This window comes from Macrobrachium rosenbergii, chromosome 49 (assembly GCF_040412425.1).
Source record: "Macrobrachium rosenbergii isolate ZJJX-2024 chromosome 49, ASM4041242v1, whole genome shotgun sequence".
Classification (NCBI taxonomy): domain Eukaryota; kingdom Metazoa; phylum Arthropoda; class Malacostraca; order Decapoda; family Palaemonidae; genus Macrobrachium; species Macrobrachium rosenbergii.
In genome coordinates, this window is record NC_089789.1 from 21716106 (window position 1) to 21736420 (window position 20315).

The following is a 20315-nucleotide window of genomic DNA, read 5'->3' on the forward strand; positions in this document are numbered from 1 at the left end:
TCGTGGGCATGGGTATGGAAGTAGGCATCCGTCACGTCAGGACCATGTTGAGCATACCCGCCCTCTCCAGGGACTACGCTCGTGCCAATATATCCTGTAAAGCGGCAAATAACAACATAACTGAACCCCTCTCCACTACGCTCTATCTAGAAGTTTATAGTAAGTATCAGACTTTATTTTTACTCTTATTATTCAGAAGCTGAAACCTATTCACATGGAACAAGCACACAGGTGCCATTGACTTGAAATTCAAGTTTCCATAGAATATGGTGTTCGTTAGGAAGAAGTAAGAGGAAGTAAAGGAAAATACAGAAAGAAGAGATCCCACTTATTAAAAAAAGAAATAATAAATTAATAAATTAATAAACAGATAAACAGGTATTGAAATGCAAGGAGAATAGCATTAGGGTAGAAATGCATTGCATCTTCGTTTGAACTTCTGAAGTTCCATTTGCGCGACATCCTCTGGGAGGCTGTTCCACAGGCCAACGGTTTGAGGAATAAAGGTCCTCTAGAACTGAAAAGTTCGGCAGCGAGGCACGTTTACTGCATATTGGTATCTGCTGTTCGGCGAATCTGGCTGTTCTCGGCAATTACAGGGGATCAGGGATCAATTGTGAATGTGAAAGATCTCTGTTGAAATACAACTTATGAAAACGTGACGGACAAGAGACCATCCGTCGATGGTCCAAGTCATAACTACTACTATTAGGAAACAGAAACCTCCCACCACGATCCGCTCTATCTAAAAGAGATAAATCTCTGGCAGAAGCAGACATCCACACCGGAGAACAGTATTCTAGTAAAGGAAGTACAAATGACCTAAAACAGGTTGCAACTGATTTTATCAGTTATAGATATATGAGGCCTTACGAACAATACCTAACTTTCGTGCAGGATTTGCATTAGATGTTTCCTAAAAGTCAGATGTGAGTCAAAAGTTACACCTAGAATCGTTAAAGCTTCAAACTCATTCAGCAAAGTTCCACCCAATTGAAATGGAGGATGGTGTGGGAAATCTGGAAATCTGTTAATCAGTAGTGTTTTCGTTTTACTGGAGTTCAGCCTAATACCGCAATAACTACACCATTCCCTGATCCGGTCCATGTCCCGACTGAGGCTGAAGGCAGCTTCATTCCTCAAAAGTGGAGACTTTACTACACCCATCAGCATTTCATCTAAATTCTTCTTGGGATCAAGCATTAGCATAGCATCTGAAATATTAAGTGCTTGACAAGCTTCAATAATGCGTTCCCAACTGGCCCTGGATTTTAGCCAGATTGTTTTTCCCATGGTGGCATTAGGAATATACTGATTGACAGATATGCCCATCTCAATGGCGCAATGATCAGAAATGCCTAAATATCCGCAGACCTTGGACTTGACAATATCTGGAACATCTGTGAATATGAGGTCTAATCTATTACCAGAAATGTGAATGGGTTCCTCAATTAGTTGGACAAAATCGGAGGATACACAGTATTCAAGAGCAGACCGGCCATGTTGATCTGTGGAATTTGAATTTAGCCACTCACTGCGCTTTGCATTACAGTCTCCACAAATAACGAATGAAGCTTATCAGCAACATGTTAATTAGAAGTTTATGGTAAGTGCAAGGATTGTACGCAACTTGATAACTAGAATTGGGTATAGTCAGAATAAGGTTTGTAGGTAACTTGGTACCTATAAGCTGATAGGAGGTATACAAGTGATATGCAAATTGTGACAAGAAATCATTGGTAAGCACATAATTTTAGTAAGCACATAATTTAGATGCAAATTAATACTTATGAGGTGTGATAAAGAAGGTCTCTAAATTATTATAGGTGAATTATAAAAAAAAACTGGGATTTGAATGAATAGCTTTGCAATGTTACTGCTAAACAAAGACAAAAATGTCAGCCCTGTAAAGAGAAAAACGATTGTTCCTACAAATTTGAGGTGTACAGTACAAGGAACTCATATGGGATACTTAGCTCAAATAATATTTACCAAAATAAATAAATATAACAAAGAAAATATGCATATATATATATATATATATATATATATATATATATATATATATATATATATATATATATATATATATATATATATATATATATATATATATATATATATATATATATATATATATATATATATGACCGTTAGGGTCACTTAATGATGAAAATTTAAATTAAATGAACATATATAAAAATCTCTAATGAATTTAAATTAAATGAACTATTAACATTAACAAACACATCAAATATCATTATTTCAGAAGAACATTTTTAGTTACAACATTTTTAATAAAACAAACGGTCCATTTTTAACGAAAACTGACATTTTCTTTTCTTCTCCCTTGGGTTAGTGCTACGTGTAACTCGCCCGTACTGAAATACAGGCTATATTTAGCTTGTTCATCGGGTTATAGTGATCCAATATAATGATTGGCCTGCTCTTGGATTAAGAAAGAATGATTCCAACCATTTTTAGAAGTTATCTCCTTGGTTCCAAAAGACGTCACTTGGAAAAGGCAGTTATACTATCTTAGGTTCTTCCTGAATTCATTTGCAATGATCTTCATCTGACATCATTTTTCGTAAACATATTGTTAAAAGAATATCATTAAATCTGCCTTTATTAAGCATTTTAACGGTCAACTTATGAATCTTAGTTCAGGTCTTTTTAAATTTGATAGTTACCTTGTTCACAAAATTGTAGGGAACTACAATGTCACCTTTTAGCAACAGCTTGTTCTACTAACCGCAGTTTCAGTTCTTCAGCATTTCTAAAGTATTCTTATTTATTGTTTGGTAGTGACAATTTATATTCTTCAAACAACTGCTTACGTACAGTAATATTGTTTTGCTTGCTGATGGCTTTGAGCTTTGGTTTGTGAAGTTTTCATTTTTATGTCTCTGTTTATTTATTTAACTTCGTACCCCGAAGAAGTGTACGCAATACACGAAAGTGCTAGGTACCTGGTCTTTCATTTTCGCTGTACCTGTTGTTGTCCATGTTTACACAATTTTGTCACGTGCAGTTTGGTACTTATTGGTGATACACACACACACAAATAAATATAATAAATAAATAAATAAAAAAAATATATATATATATATATATATATATATATATATATATATATGTTGTGTATATATGTACATATGTATATATACACACATATATATATAAACATATGTATACATATATATATATATATATATATATATATATATATATATATATATATATATATATATATATATATATATATATATATATATATATATATATATATATATATATATATATATATATATATATATATATATATGTGTGTGTGTGTGTGTGTTGTGCGTGTGTAATGAACGGATAAATAGCAATTAGAGTTTCTAATTTTGCAGAAAGGAAAGCAGGGCAGAAACAATTGGATACGATTGGAACTTCGTTTCCCGATGAAATAAAAACGAATAGCGCCCACAGTGAAATTCTAATTGAATGGAAAAGGGAATAAATGTATCTTGGGAGATATCTCTTCCCGATATTCTTTATTTTACTTTGAGTGGGGCTCTGGATGAAGAATATATGTTCTCGCTCATTATTCTTTCTCTCAGCTGAAGTCGTATATATATATATATATATATATATATATATATATATATATATATATATATATATATATATATATATATATATATATATATATATATATATATGTGTGTGTGTGTGTGTGTGTGTGTGTGTGTGTGTGATCTCACTGCCTTAAGACCTTGTTTCCTTCTGGATCTCAGCAAGCGCTTGTAGGATGGGATTGTTAACCGCAAGCTCTCTGCCTCCCCGGGTACGAGCATCCAAGGCAGAATACCTATTAGGTTCTCAAGCCGCTGCTTTGATCAGCCGAGTCACAGTTTATTTTTAGGACCTGGGGCTAAATTGCTTCGACCCTCTGATCAATCTTTGGTCCGTCGATTTTGAGGAGAAATTGTTAACTACTGGACGAAGAGGACTAATAAAAGGACTTATTCTTTTACGACTTGTGTGGCTTGCTTGGCAGCGGTCTCGTCCTTCAATTGAAAGACCTGGGTTCGATCCTGATGTGAGTCAGATATTTATTTCTGTGCCACACGTCATTGTGTGTTGATTATTTCTATCATATTCACTCGGAAAGGATAATTCGAATGAAATGTCAATTGGGTCACTGCTGAGTCGGGAAGTTGGGGAAAACAAGCTGGTATGCAAGCAATTAGCCTGCCCAGGTAAAGCCTTAGGTACAATGGTACTCAGGTATATATATATATATATATATATATATATATATATATATATATATATATATATATATATATATATATATATATATATATATATATATATACATATGCATACGAGTTATGTCTATTAAATAACAAGTCTAATTAAATAACTCACCTTTATCTATATGCACTACAAATTTAAATCTTGTCTCCTTCAATACTCTGTACTCCTCATTTGCATTAAATTGGTCGAAGGCATGGGGGAGGAAATCAATTTCTGTCAGCTGTTTCAACACATCCGCCGTTTCCTTCTTTACAGCATCAACTGACCCAAAACGTGTCCCTTTAAGCGCTAATTTAACTTTTGGGAAAAGATAAAAGCCGCACGATGCTAAACATAGTGGGCGCCTTTGTCAGTGTTCACAGATTCAGCCATCATTCGAACACGGATTCGGGGGTCTTTTCGAACAATCTGACTGATTTTTTCTGTATTTTATTCGGTTCTTGAAGTGGAAGCAAGGTCGTTCAAGGGCGTCCATCACCATCTTTGACAATCTCACGTCCTTTGCTGAAGAATCTTTTGTGCCACTCAAACACACTCGCACGTGCAGGCAGTCCTTCCCCTAAGCTGTACCAAGCATTTGAAAGCATTCTGTTGGTGTTTTGTGCAATTTTACAAAAAATAATTCAAACTGACACGTTGTTCAGCTTTCAAACTTAGCATTTTTTTGGGCCCACTACAGAAAACACAACCAAACAAAATGGCGACTAATAATCAACTGAGCGTCATAGAGTGTTGCTGCTTGTCATGCAGGCTCAGACTTGTTCAAAGTCGCCACGCATCCAGTTATGACCGGTTCTGACCGCTTTGTTTAATAGGTGGAATCACAGTCTCGTTATTGAATAGACATACCTCGATATACATGTATGTATGTATGTATGTATGTATGTATGTATGTATGTATGTATGTGTGTGCGTGTGTGTGTACATATATATACACGTGTGTGTGTGTGTGAGCATCAAGACAGTAAGTGTGGATTTTATTCTATAAGAATACAGTGATAAGAAACTACATGAACATGTTAAAAAACCTTAAAAACAGAAGAGAACAATAAAAACTGGTAAGAAAAAGCTAGAAACAACCTGTGCCTTAAGGTTACATTCTAATGGCAACCCTAAATAAAAAAAAAAAAAAGCAAATGCCGCTTCCATATACTGCATCATATTTTCTCTTTGGTATGGAAAAGGAAACAGATTTCCCTTTTTAGTTTTCTGAGAAGAAAACTATCGTGCCGGCTTTGTCTGTCCTTCCGCACTTTTTCTGTCCGCCCTCAGATCTTAAAAACTGCTAAGGATAGAGGGCTGCAAATTGGTATGTTGATCATCCACCCTCTAATCATTAAACATACCAAATTGCAGCCCTCTAGCCCCAGTAGTTTTTATTTTATTTAAGGTTAAAGTTAGCCATAATCGTGCATCTGGAAACAATATAGGATAGGCCACCACCGGGCCGTGGTTAAAATTTCATTGGCCGCGGATCATACAGCATTTTACCGAGACCACCGAAAGATAGAACTGTTTTCGGTGGCCTTGATTATACGACGTACAGAAAACTCCACTGCGCCGAAGAAACTTCGGCCCATTTTTTACTAGTTTAATATTATCACGGAATTTCTCTTAATAGTTCATACTTTCTAGATAGACTGAAAACGAATGAATGATACATTGATGATGCGTATTAGACGCGTATTGATTAGTCCCTTTATGGAGGGAGGCCTTTTGTAAACAGCGAACGGCACTGAATCTTTCTGGAGTGTTTGTCGTCGCGAGCGTCTCGTTCGGCAACCATGCCATCGTGTGTGTATTATTCATCGCTTCGAAGGAGGACGCGGTGTTTGCCGAAGTCCTTGTCCGGCTTGGAAACAGAAGACTGTTTGTGGTGATGAAAACGAAGATGGTGATGATGAGGATTGAAATAATGAAGAAGGGGAGGGGGAAGGTTATGGATAGTGTCCGTACAGAATTCTACAAGGAGAGCTAGAAAGGAAAATGCACACAAAACACCATAAACTAAAGAGTGCTTCTCCAAATATGAGAATATGTGATTGATTATGAAGTCTAGCTGACAGGCGACAGAGTTGAATTTTTCTCATATACTGTAATATTATTGTAAGAACGGTTTGATAGGAAGAGAGTTTGTTTTGTAAGTAGTTTTCCCGTATGGTTTAAAAATGTTTTTTTTTTTTTTTTTTAACTATCTCGCCTCAGTTGCCTTTTTCGCCCTTGAACGGTGCTACTTACTGAAAACAGCACAATTAGTGAAGCCTTGTTACTTTCAGCAATTATGTTCGAAGGAGATTACGCTCTCACTAAAGTCGCTCTGTTGGCGGGTGCCAGCAACATTTTTAAAACTCAGGTAGACAGAATTTTTAAACATTTTCGTTAGGTGTCGTTTCTCAGCCAAGGCCCATGAAACTCTCAGCAGAGGCTCATGAAACTTTTCGGTGGTGGCCTGTGTTGTTGGCACCTACGGCGGTGTCAGACGCACGATCATAGCTAACTTTAACCTTAAATAAAATAAAAACTACGGGAGGTTAGAGGGCTGCAATTTGGTATGTTTGATGATTGAACGGTAGATGATCAACATACCAATTTGCAGCCTTCTAGCCTCAGTAGTTTTTAAGATCTGAGGGCGGATAGGAAAACGTGCGGACGGACAGACAATTGTGTTCTTTTACAGCAAACTAAAACTCACCCTGTTAAAAATAAATGTTACCTTACTGAGTATACAGCATATGTCAACTTAATATATCCTGCTAACGCAAAAATAAAGATGGGCATTTGCAACGGTTTACCGCTTTATAGCCTGCTGGCTATTTAATTTGCCTTGTTAACCCCACCGTAGAGTAGGATGGGTCACGTTTACAGTCGTGTATGTATGTGCGAGTGCTTTTGTAAGTGTTAACAGTAAATCCCCAAAACAGACAAACTTATTGCTGTGACAATATTCCCAGGACAACCCTACACAAGTGAATTAACTTTTTTTTTGAGGATTTGGTGACTTGTCATCATCGAAACAATCTCGTTTGTTATTGCTACATCTAGGTGTCTCAGGAATGCAGGAGAATCCTGATATTCACAAGAGAAAACGTGAAATCAACGAATAATTCGGTAGTTTATTCAACTGAGTAAGCTGGCTAAGACACTCGCTTAAATTTGAATCCTTATTTCTGCATTGTTATCATGATTATGTCTAATACAGAGAAATAACTTATAAGTAAAGAGAAATATCACATAAAGTATACAGCACGGTGTTTATTTTCAAATTCAGGTATCAACATCAATGGTGGCGCAAATAGAAAAATGATGCTTTAAAAGAAAATGAAAAAAAGATATAAAACATAACAATATGGAAAGCAAGGGGTGTGCCCAGAAAAAAAGAATGCATACATGATGCAAGGAAAGCAAATATAAGCAATCATTACGTATGCCTGACTCACAACAACAATTTCCCAGCGATTAAAAATTAAGAGTGGGCTTTGTTTGCGAAAGGTTAGGCGCCGTATGTTGACTGTTCCCTCCGTGCACCAGTGGTTGTTGAAGGAAGAATTCTGTTTGTTTACGAGCTCCGCAGGTGCTGTGTATTCATCCAAGCATAGAGTGAGCATATTCCCTCCACATTCTTCCCTTTCCTGCCGATTTTCATAATTCAAAGAGACGTCAAATCATCTTTTCTTTCTTCAGAGTTGGTTTGTTAAGTCCAGAGGTCCACGCCAAAATTATTACTTCTTTAAAAGTTTACTGTACTTACGGGCCGTACGTATGATAAGGTCAGCTTTATCTAACGGCAACCAATCAACTTGTTTTTACGTGGAATTGCTCAGTACCCTCCCTCCCTTACGTCTGGCTGTTTTTAACAAGAGAACAATGCTCAATGTCGTGAGGAATGGAGAGAAAGAATTGATGAACAAAATTATAAAAATGATTAATAACAGTAATAATAATCACAGAAATATCAAAGTGAAAATCTTAACAACAATACCATTACCTCCGTCAAGGATTAGTGCCACCAGTGCACCTTGAAATGTCCAGTGTAGGGATTACTTAAGATTCTTTGTAATGCCCCTTCCGCCTCTAGCTGTAACCCCTTTTACTATACCTCCATTCATATTCTCTTCCATCTTACTTTCCACCTTCCTTTAACAATTGTTTCAACATTATTTTCAGCTCTGAATGACCTCATTAGTACCAGCACTTGGCCTTTGGCCTGAATTTTATATTCCAATTCCAGTTCTAATAATAACATTATGGATAATAGTAATGTTGATGATGATTATAGTAATGATAAATCTTAACAAATCAAGAGAGAGAGAGAGAGAGAGAGAGAGAGAGAGAGAGAGAGAGAGAGAGAGAGAGTCTTGATACGTACATTCTAGCTTTAATTCATCCTCTACAGTTGGACTTCATCCTATTTTATAGCACAACATGCAGTTTGGATGATTAATGTCAATCATTTCTCCAGAATCGTCTTTATGATTAAAAGCCTGACCTCATTCTCCTTCGCAGCACAACCCTCCTCGGTGGTCATAAGCGGAGATGGCACTCCCCTAGTCGAAGGGCAAAGTGCCAGGCTGGAATGCGTGGCATCGGGCGCCTTTCCCACAGCGATTTTGTCGTGGGAGAAATCGGCTTTAGATCAGAAAACGCAGCATTTAAAAGGAACGGTAAGACCTAAGCTTTGACGCAAAGTGGCTTTTTTCATATTAGTTTATTTGTTTTTTTTTCAATTTTTTTTATATCAGTTAAAATTTATCAGCATTTCATAATGTTTATTCTCCTAATTTTTTTTTTTGTGTTTGTGATGGGGAATTATCTTAATCTAAAATATCTATGCAATAAATTCCCAGCACTTTAAAAGAACGGTAAGTAGCATTTTCACAATATTTTTGATTTGTATTCTCTTAAAAATAACTGGCGATTGATATTGGTGGATTTTAATTTTGGTAGTATTTTCAAGTCTTATATTTTTTATTTTATTTGCAAATGATTCTGATCTGATATCTCCTTGGAATAGATTATACATTTCATTGGCTGTTTATATTTTGTCCCTTTGAAAATCCATGTGACATCTTTATGAATCCTTCAAAGATCGTTGTCTTCATTTTGACATTCTTCATATAAAACTGAAATGCTCATATTTTTAAAAAGATGTTACGCTAATACAAAGCCACAACGTCACGAAGTCAAATGGATCGCTAAACGTGAAGTTGCAATTCGAGGCTTCTCTTAATGGAAACGAGTGCATTCTACCTCTAAAGTAATAACTGAAATGACTTTTTTTTGCATTACTTTGTCTTTGAAGCTGAAGATGATTGTTATGATGATGATGATGATGATGATGATGATGATGATGATGATGATGATTAATATTGTTATTTTTATGATTATTATCCTTATTTTATGACAGTGTGGCCTTGATTGTGTTGATCAGGGGGATTAACTTGTACTTCAATATTGAGGGTTGGTGTTTTTCTTCCACAAATTTACTCTCTCTCTCTCTCTCTCTCTCTCTCTCTCTCTCTCTCTCTCTCTCTCTCTCCTCCTCTCTCTCTCTCTCTCTCTCTCTCTCTCCCTCTCTCTCTCTCTGTCTGCCTGTCTCTGTCTGTCTGTCTGCCTCTCTGGCTCTCTCTCTCTCTCTCTCTCTCTCTTTCTCCTTTTTTGTTTGGCGTCGACAGACTTTCAGTGTTGCTTCTGAGCAGGCCATTCCATCAGTAGGAGAATAATAATAATAATAATAATAATAATAATAATAATAATAATAATAATAATAATAATAATAATAATAATAATAAAATGCCATCCACTTTGAATGATTTCAAAAACAAACCATGAAAAACCACTTTTGTTCCTGTCATTAGTTACATCCAGAACATCGGACGTCGCTACCGACCAATGAATATTATATTTTCATTATTCATTCATAATGAGTTTTACAAAAATCCAGCTGCATCCTCATTATTATCCTTATTAGCAGACTTCCCTAGAACTGCCTGTTGATACGTGAAAATGAAAAGGCATTATACTAGATATAAAAAACTAATACTGATATAAATCTACAACCTTTATCATGGGAATAACAACACGGTATTAGACATAAGCGGGGTATTTGGTCAAGGCAAAGACCTTATTTCGCTAATACTTTATATATATATATATATATATATATATATATATATATATATATATATATATATATATATATATATATATATATATATATATATATATATATATATATATATACATACATATATACACACATATGTATATATACATATATATATATGTATATATACATACATATACATATATATACATACATACATATACTGTATATATATATATATATATATATATATATATATATATATATATATATATATGTGTATATATATATATACTGTATATATACATACATACATATATGCATGCATACATACACACATACATGAAAGAAGGGTTTGACGGGTTGCTCATGAGTTCTCTGTGTAGGTTTATGGCCTACCTTATATTATAGAAGTTTTCTGTTCGTAGCGGAAGGAGGGGTTATGGCCGGGGGAAGGGTGTCATTCCCGACTTGGCAGTTAAAATAAGAATGTGGCAGTCACAACTGTGTTGATTTTCCCTGGAGCCACCCTCTGTTACACAGAAAAGGCTTATGATAAAAAAAAAATAAAATAAAATATTTATAAGAGGCGTAAAATGAACGACATACAATTCCAAGAAGAGTTGAAAACAATGTTGCATGAGTCTGACACTTTAAGGTAGAATTGAAGCTTCCGCTTTAAAGTTACGAGACACTGCATCCATTGCAGCACCAGAAAGACAATTCTAGAGTTTGACTGTTTAAACCATTTGGGGCATTTTGTGTAATAAAATAAAATTGCTCCTAAGGCACAAAGGCTTCCCAGTGCTATCCCGCTGTCAGAGAGGGTCAACTTTACTATCCAGTCACTTGATGGGTACACACTCCTGTATTTATTTTCCACTTTTTTTAAAGTTTCCCATTTCCCTGTTGTATTTTTCAGATCACTGTGTCTCATGTCAAGATTGGTTGTTTTACTGTTATTTGTATACCACCTGTATAAAATATACACTGAAATTAATTTCTAGTAAAGTATATTCAAACGTTTTCTTCTCTTTCCCATTTACCTAGGAACTTCTCTTGTCCCAACTGTTTGCTTTTTCTTTTTCTTTTACTCCATACAGACACTACTTAGCCCGTTTTAGTTTCTTTCCATCCGGTTTGAGTAATTTACTTCAGAATTATTTTTAATTATATTTCACAAAGGGATTGTCTTTGATTTTTGATTACGAAGTCTCTCTCTCTCTCTCTCTCTCTCTCTCTCTCTCTCTCTCTCTCTCTCTCACACACACACACACACACACATATATATATATATATATATATATATATATATATATATATATATATATATATATATATATATATATATATATATATATATATATATATATATATATATATGTATGTATATACTATCTGACCAACCTGGTGCTGCCCGGGAAAGCTCTGAAGGAGTCAGAAAAATTTCCTGCACCTCCTCGTACTGACTGTCTCATTTACCGTGCTGACTGTCCCTTTTATCCAAGCATTACTGTTCTGACTGTCCCATTTATCCAGGTATTATTGTGGTGATTGTCCCTTTTATCCAGAAGTTACTGTACTACCTGTCCCTTTTATTCAAATATTACTGTGCTGACTGTTCCATTTATCCATTCATTACTGTGATGACCGTCCCATCTGTCCATGTATTACTGCAATTACTGTGATGACTGTCCCTTTTGTCCATGTGTGACTGTGCTGACTGTCCCATTTATCCAGGTATTACTGTGGTGACTGTCCCATTTATCCAGTTATTATTGTGGTGGCTGTCCCTTTTGTTCAGGTATTACTGTAGTGACTGTCCCATTGACCCAGATATTACTGTGGTAGCTGTCCCTTTTATCCAGGTATTACTCTACTGACTTTCCCAATTATCCAAGTATTACTGTACTGACTGTCCCTTTTATCCAGGTAGTAGCTGACCAACCCAGCGCTGCCCGGGAAAACTCTGAATGACAACAGATAAACTCTCTCTCGCTCTCTCTCTCTCTCCCTAACACCACATCTGCTCTCTCTCATTTCCTCTCCCTCTCTCACTCTCTCTCTTTCCTGTTAAATTAGTCGTTTCAATTACTTTGCCCAGCATTTTTGACATTTTATATTTCAACCCTTCTCATTCCCCATTCCTATCAGGGCTGAATATGGACTTAAAAGGCATCGGGAGTGTCACTATCCATCTCAGTGCCCTCGAAAACTATGGATTAGACACTAATATCTGTCATTTTCGGTTATTTTTACATGCCACCTCCTTCCCACCCCTACCCCCTTTGGTGCCAGTGATGTTTTACCCCCACAGTATTCTTTTCCAGATAGTAAGTCATATGTATACCAAGTTTGGTAGAAATTGCTTAGTGCATTTCAGAGTTATTCTGGAACATACAAACATACATACATACATACATACACACAACATAATCCATTTTTAGTTTTCTGTAAAAGAAAACTATTTGCCAGTTTTGTCTGTCCGTCCGCACTTTACTCTGTCCGCACTTTTTTCTGTCTGCACTTTTTCTGTCCTCAAGCAGATCTTAAAAACTACTGAGGCTAGAGGGCTGCAAATTGGTATGTTGATAATCCACCCTCCAATCATCAAACATACCAAATTGCAGCCCACTAGCCTCGGTATTTTTTATTTTATTTAAGGTTAAAGTTAGCCATGTTCGTGCTTCTGACAACGATATAAGACGGGCCACAACCGGGCTGTGGTTAAAGTTTCATGAGCCGCGGCTTATAGAGCATTATGCCAAGACCACCAAAGGATAGATCTATTTTCGGTGGCCTTGATTATACGCTGTAGCTGCTGTACAGAAAACTTGATTGTGCCGAAGAGACTTTGGAGCATTTTTTACTTGTTATATATAGATTACTGTGGTGACTCTCCCAATTATCCATGTATTACTCTGCTAACTCTCCCATTCATCCAAGTATTACTATGCTGAATGTCCCTCTTACCCAGGCGTTACTATGCTGACTGTTCCTTTTACCCAGACATTACTGTGGTAACTGTCCTTTTTATCCAGACATTATTATGGTGACTGTCCTTTTTATCCAGGAATTACTGTGGTGACTGTCCCATTCACCCAGATATTACTGTACTCTCTGTTCCTTTTATCCATGTATTACTGTGCTGGCTGTCCCTTTTATCCAGACATTACCGTGGTGACTGTCCCCAAGGTATTATGTGGTGACTGTCCCATTTATCCAGACGTAATGTCTGGATAAATGCTGTCTGTCTCTTTTACCCAGGTATTACAGTCCTGACTGTCCCTCTTATTCAGGTATTACTGTGATGACTATCCGTTTTATCCAAATATTACTGTGGTGGCTGTCCCATTTATCCAGGCATTACTGTGGTGGCTGTACCATTCATCCAGGTACTACTCTGCTGACTGTCCATTTTATCCAGGTATTACTGTGCTGACTATTCCTTTAATCCAGGTATTACTAAGGTGACTGTCTAAACCTTGATACAGAATTATTAATCACAGGAAAGAAAAGCATTTTCAATAATATATTTCTGTTACCGAGTGCATGAAACGAGGTATAATAAACCCGTAGAGTTTATTTACCACATAAATTCATAAGTTTCAAAGGAAGGAGGAAGGAGGAAGGGGGATGGGAGAAAGGGAAGGGGATAGGGTTAAGGGTTTGAAACCTAATCTATTATCTAAGTTGAGTCAAATGATGGCCACGTGCAAATTTTGTCTGATCGGTCAAGCGGTTCGAATTTCTATAGCGCACTAACAAAAAATACAAACGAACATACAAACATTCACTTATATATATATATATATATATATATATATATATATATATATATATATATATATATATATATATATATATATATATATATATATATATATATATATATATATATATATATATATATATATATATATATATATATATATATATAAACATATACATATATATATATATATATATTATATATATATATATATATATATATATATATATATATATATATATATATATATATATATATAATAAACAAACAATCACAAAATCTCTTTCTGAGAAAAAATAATAATATTAAGCTGTCATAATGATTGACGATGTAAATCTCGCCATTTAACAGCCCCACAACCTAGGAGAGGTGTCAACTTCGACCCTCATCTTCGGGCCGGAGGCGTCTGACCACGGAGCCACCTTGACATGCCACGCCCACAACCCCAATTTGCCGTCGATGGGCGTCTCTACCTCTACTACCTTGCAGGTGTCGTGTAAGTATCAGGTAGAAACAGGTGAGACAGAAGTCTGCAAAGCTCTAATATATTCGTGTCCTTAGAATGTGTCTATTAATTACGAACAAGTGATTTCAGGTTTTGCTTTCGTCATGAGGCTCTATGATTGATAATACAGATTGCTGATTTTGTTTTGTAATCTTTTTACGTTGTTATTCATTTGCTTTCTCTTGTTATGCTTTTTGATTTGGGTATTTATCGTCCCTAATGTGAATCGCATTCTCATACAATGAAAGAGCCATACAATGAATTGCCTTCCTTCTCATTTCTTTTAGAGTCAAGACTTAAAATTTGTTGTAATGTACAAGAAGATTGTTTTAAATTTAACAACTATTTTCATAGTTATCTCTCATCACCAACCTAAATTTCGTTTTACCTACAAGTTTCAATTTTGATTTATTTATTAAACTAAGGAATTTTTGGTTCTTTCCATCTATAAAATCTGTTTTTTTAAGAAAGTACTAAGTGTTTTGAAGTTCAGATAGATTTTTTTAGTCGTTGTGCAGAGGTTAATGGATAACATGTACACTGATCGGGATGTTATACCTGTTGAGAAATGGTGATTTAATGCATACAATGATGGGTAAATTTATATCTGTAGAGAAGTGATTTAATACCTACTGTGAACGGGCAACTTTATATCTTTAGAGAAAGGGGGATTTAATACATTCAGTGAAGGGGTAATTTTATATCTGTAGAGAAGGGGTGATTTAATACTATTAGAGAATGGTTAATGAGTCTGTAGAGAAAGGGGGATTTAATACATTCAGCGAAGGGGTAATTTTATATCTGTAGAGAAGGGGTGATTTAATACCTATAGAGAACTGTTAATAAGTCTGTAGAAAAAGAGGGATTTAATATATTCAGTGAAGGGGTAATTTTATATCTGTAGATTAGGTGTGATTCAATACCTATAGAGAATGGTTAATAAGTCTGTAGAAAAAGGGGGATTTAATACATGCAGTGAAGGGGTAATTTTATATCTGTAGAGAAAGGGTGATTTAATACCTGTAGAGAATGGTTAACAAGTAGAGCCTCGTCGGCTCGGTCGGTAGAGCAGCAGACTCGGACTTCATAAGAAGTCTGTGTCGCGGGTTCAAATCCGCAGCCGGCCGGTCAGAGGGGCGGACACTTTGCTATCCATGTAGACACCCCGGGATTATGTACGTAATTAACGGATAGGTTTGCTGAAAGCAAATGGGTGTTACAGGCTAATACACACACAAACAAAGCCACTCCAACATCTTCTAAAAACATAACAGACACCTCACACGTCTCGAACTGTCGGCCTACCCGCTCACGTCTCCTCGCTGTTGGGAGAAGGAGCTGGGGACGGCATACATATACACATATGCTACCGGGGTCTAAGCGATGTCAGGCAGGGCAGCCGATCGAGGCTACGGCCTACCCCAACGCCAAATCAAAGTCCTTCAAAAGAAGGCATCGTGCTTACCCCATATGAAAAATGGGAAAGAGCACGTTAAACGTAGACGAAGAGAATGGTTAACAAGTCTGTAGAGAAAGGGGGATTTAATACATTCAGTGAAGGGGTAATTTTATATCGGTGGAGAGAGGGTGGTTTAATACCTGTAGAGAATGGTTAATAAGTCTGTAGAGAAAGGGGGATTTAGTACATTCAGTGAAGGGGTAATTTTATATCGGTAGAGAAAGGGTGATTTAATACCTGTAGAGAATGGTTAATAAGTCTGTAGAGAAAGGGGGACTTAATACATTCAGTGAAGGGGTAATTTTATATCTGTAGAGAAAGGGTGATTTAATACCTGTAGAGAATGGTTAACAAGTCTGTAGAGAAAGGGGAATTTAATACATTCAGTGAACTGGCAATTTTATATCTGTAGAGAAGGGGTGATTTAATACTTATAGAGAATGGTTAATAAATCTGTAGAGAAAAGGGGATTTAATACATTCAGTGAAGGGGTAATTTTCTATCTGTAGAGAAGGGGTGATTTAGCACCTATAGAGAATGGGTAATAAGTCTTTAGAGAGAGGGTGACTTAACTCATACAGTGAAGGGATATTTTTATATCTGCAGTGAAGGTATGAATCACATTTAGAGTGAAGGGCTGAGTCTATTTTTACAGAGAAGGAATATGATTTTATCTGCAGCGAGGAAAGTGTCACCTGCGTTGTTTTATTTTGCAGTGAAGGAAGGATTTCATATTCAGAACGAAGTGATTCTTTATGACATTCTCCCCCGTTTTCTTTCAGTTGTCCCTCGAGTTACGCTCCGTTTAGGGTATACTTTAGCAAGTCAGCCTGTAACCGAAGGTGATGACGTATACTTCGAGTGCGAAGTTGTGTCCAATCCCCCTCCTCACACTATAAAATGGTTCAAAGATGTAAGTACTATGTGTCACTTCTAATTCCGAAACAGTGATCAGAATTCGTAAAAAGTAATTTTTCATAATCATTGTTCTTGTTTTGTCAATTTACCAGATATGCTTAGCTGCTCATGTATGTATATACATACATATATATATATATATATATATATATATATATATATATATATATATATATATATATATATATATATATATATATATATATATATATATATATATATATATATATATATATATATATATATATATATGGATGTGGGTGGGTGTAATGTCCATTAACAGGGCTGTTAACCTTTCCCCAAATCGCAGGGTAGCGAGGTCCACCACGACTTACGTGCAGGTGTCCTCGTCTCCTCGAACAACCTTGTCTTGCAGATGGTTAGACGGACATCTGTTGGAAATTACAGCTGTTCAGCTACCAACAAATTAGCCACCGTAGAGAGCAATAGCATTGCGCTTCACATACGCTGTAAGTAGACTTCTAAATTGGACTGTGAAATGATATCTTAAACTTCTTCCTTTGCATTTCATTAATGAGAGTGCACTTGCTGCTGGCCATTTTATGATATTGCATTATACTACCTGATATCATTTATATAGGCTGTAACGAGAGAGAGAGAGAGAGAGAGAGAGAGAGAGAGAGAGAGAGAGAGAGAGAGAGAGAGAGAGAGGAGGTGGGGGGCGGTATGTGAAAGCGGCTATTCTGTTTTTTTTTCATATTAAATGAAATGTATCTTAGCAAGTATGGGAGACATGGATGATAACGAGAAGTCCTCACTTCGTTATCTTGGCTGTAGAATATGAAGTGCTTTGTGTGTTTGTGCGTGAGAGAGAGAGAGAGAGAGAGAGAGAGAGAGAGAGAGAGAGAGAGAGAGATGGCAATGCTATTAGCCTATTAACCTGTTGGTAAGAAACAGTGTGTTTGATTTTTCTAAGTCTGTGTGCATAAGAGTGTGAGACAGGCGGACAAACAGTGTGTGTGTGTGTGTGTGTACTTGTAAGATACAGCCGGTTAACCTTTCAGTATGAAACGAAAAACTTTACGTTGATAAGGGCTACTTCAGTACTCAAAAGGCTTTGACAAAAACCACGACCTTTGCAAAAGGCAAAAGGGTCTTTAAGCAGCTATTTCCGTGTAACTCCTTTCATACTGCGCTGGGCTTTTACAGAAATCTCCCAGGTTACTTATCATTAGAGGCAAGGTATGTTTCCTAACCTCTCTCTCTCTCTCTCTCTCTCTCTCTCTCTCTCTCTCTCTCTCTCACACACACACACACACACACACACACTCTCTCTCTCGCTCTCTTTTGAATCTTCAGCTGAAAGCCTGATGGACAGTCACAGACTTTAAACTCACAAAGGGCTCCAAATGGAAATCATCCTTTAGAGAGAGAAAGAGAATATATATATATATATATATATATATATATATATATATATATATATATATATATATATATATATATATATATATATATATATATATATATATATATATATATATATATATATATATATATATATATATATATATATATGAAATAGTATAATGCTAACTCTGAATTCCAGCCAAGGACTTTACTTGATAACTACGAATTCCTAAAGTTAAGAGAAGTTTGTTGAATATTGATGGTAGGAATTTCGCTGAGTAGGGGTGGCTGAGTCAGCCTATTCAGTCCCTGTGATATTCTTTTAGTAGTAGGAAAATTGGAGCAACATTAAAACAAGCCCAAAATATAATTTATTTCTGGTGTTTGTTACTTCTTCTCTTTTGAAAGATCAAACAGGGGATCGATTATGAAATGACAAGTTTATCATTAAAAAAGTTCGAGTTATACAATGAAGGGAAGACGGATTTTGCTCGAAACTGTATTTGATTTTTATCTATTGATTTTTTAGTATGAATAAGAAACTTCAACCAGTGCAAATCAGCAGGGAGGAACAACGAATATTTTATTAAAAATTATTAAGCCTCTCTTATTCATTCCTGCCATAGCCTTCAGTGAAAATAGAAACTGTGCTTAATCCCACGAATTCAAGCCCATATACGGCATTCAAACGGTTTTATTATGCAAAGTATTATTCACCCTCGCCTTATACCTAAGAACGACAATCATGCCACTGAAAAGGTGTATCATTCCACAAAGTCATTCCAAACATTCACACGCTGTCAGTCAATAATAACGGCAGTAGCATCTGTTCTCGCAAACGGATGCTGCCATGTTTGGACGCGACATGTTCTGTTCTTGGCGTTTACCTCACTCCAAAGTTTCTGTTGGAGCCGAGTTCAGTATTGGCAGAATTCTGACAAGTTTCTGTTTCGAGTGTCGCAGTCGGTGTTCCCTCCCACCGGCTCTGCCACTCCATTAGGCATCCCTCTACATACATTTTCTGGCCCGATGTTGGGATGTCGATGGCACATTCCGCTTTTGGGTGAAGGATGCGTGCGCCTGGGAAATTGGCTGACATTCTCATTCCGACAGGGACCTGATGCAAGGTATTATTTCGTCCAAACAGAGAAGTTTGCAGATGTTTCTACTGGATTATTCAACCACTGGACTGATAGGAGATGTATATATTTTCCGGTCGAAATCTTAAAATATAATGTTATTTCTACCATTGTGCTGATACATATGCAATAGTTTTACCGATTGCTTAATCCCAGTAATTTTAACGGAGATATATATATTATGAACAAATTAAGGCGTATTCTGTAGACACCTCCTACATGATTCATGTTGAGGTAAAATGAAATCAACAGAGGAAATGTTTTCTGAAGCATTGTATGAATTTTACTTCTTTATCTACCTTGTCTCACCTGTTCCATGAACAGTCATTAACTTTTACTGATATATTTTCTGTTACTTTTTTTCCTCGGTTTTTATTCCGAGTCGCTCTCCTCGGGACGACAACAGGCGAATCAAGATTAGTTTAAAATGCTCAGTTCACTAACATATAATGTAATATTGTTTTTAACCTTAGATCATTGTTCTAGAGTATAGTGCTATTTAAAACGCCCAGTTAAAGAAATCAACAATGAATTCTTGTGTTCTTTACTTTTTTTATATATTATTTGACTACTTTCTACTTTCACTTTCTGATTTTCAGATCTCTTAACAGGTACCCTTTCTATTCCGGTGAAAAGAAAATCTATACGAATGCAAATTCTATTTAACTGTGATAGAACATAACGTCTTTCCTAAAAGGATCCACTAATACCTAATGCCGTGGAAAATGAATGCAATA

General features: G+C 36.0%; 1 protein-coding gene across 3 annotated transcripts in view; it reads left to right on the forward strand.

Moving 5' to 3' along the window:
• LOC136832149 (kin of IRRE-like protein 2) overlaps positions 1–20315 on the forward strand; it is a 169457-nt gene that overhangs the window by 114760 nt on the left and 34382 nt on the right. For all 3 annotated transcript variants that reach the window (XM_067092844.1, XM_067092842.1, XM_067092843.1), the window contains exons 6-10: positions 1–159; positions 8815–8972; positions 14538–14682; positions 16933–17063; positions 17379–17538. The exon at positions 1–159 is cut by the window's left edge and continues 117 nt beyond it. In XM_067092844.1, coding sequence (XP_066948945.1) covers positions 1–159; positions 8815–8972; positions 14538–14682; positions 16933–17063; positions 17379–17538 — 753 coding nt within the window. The remainder of the gene's footprint in view (positions 160–8814; positions 8973–14537; positions 14683–16932; positions 17064–17378; positions 17539–20315) is intronic.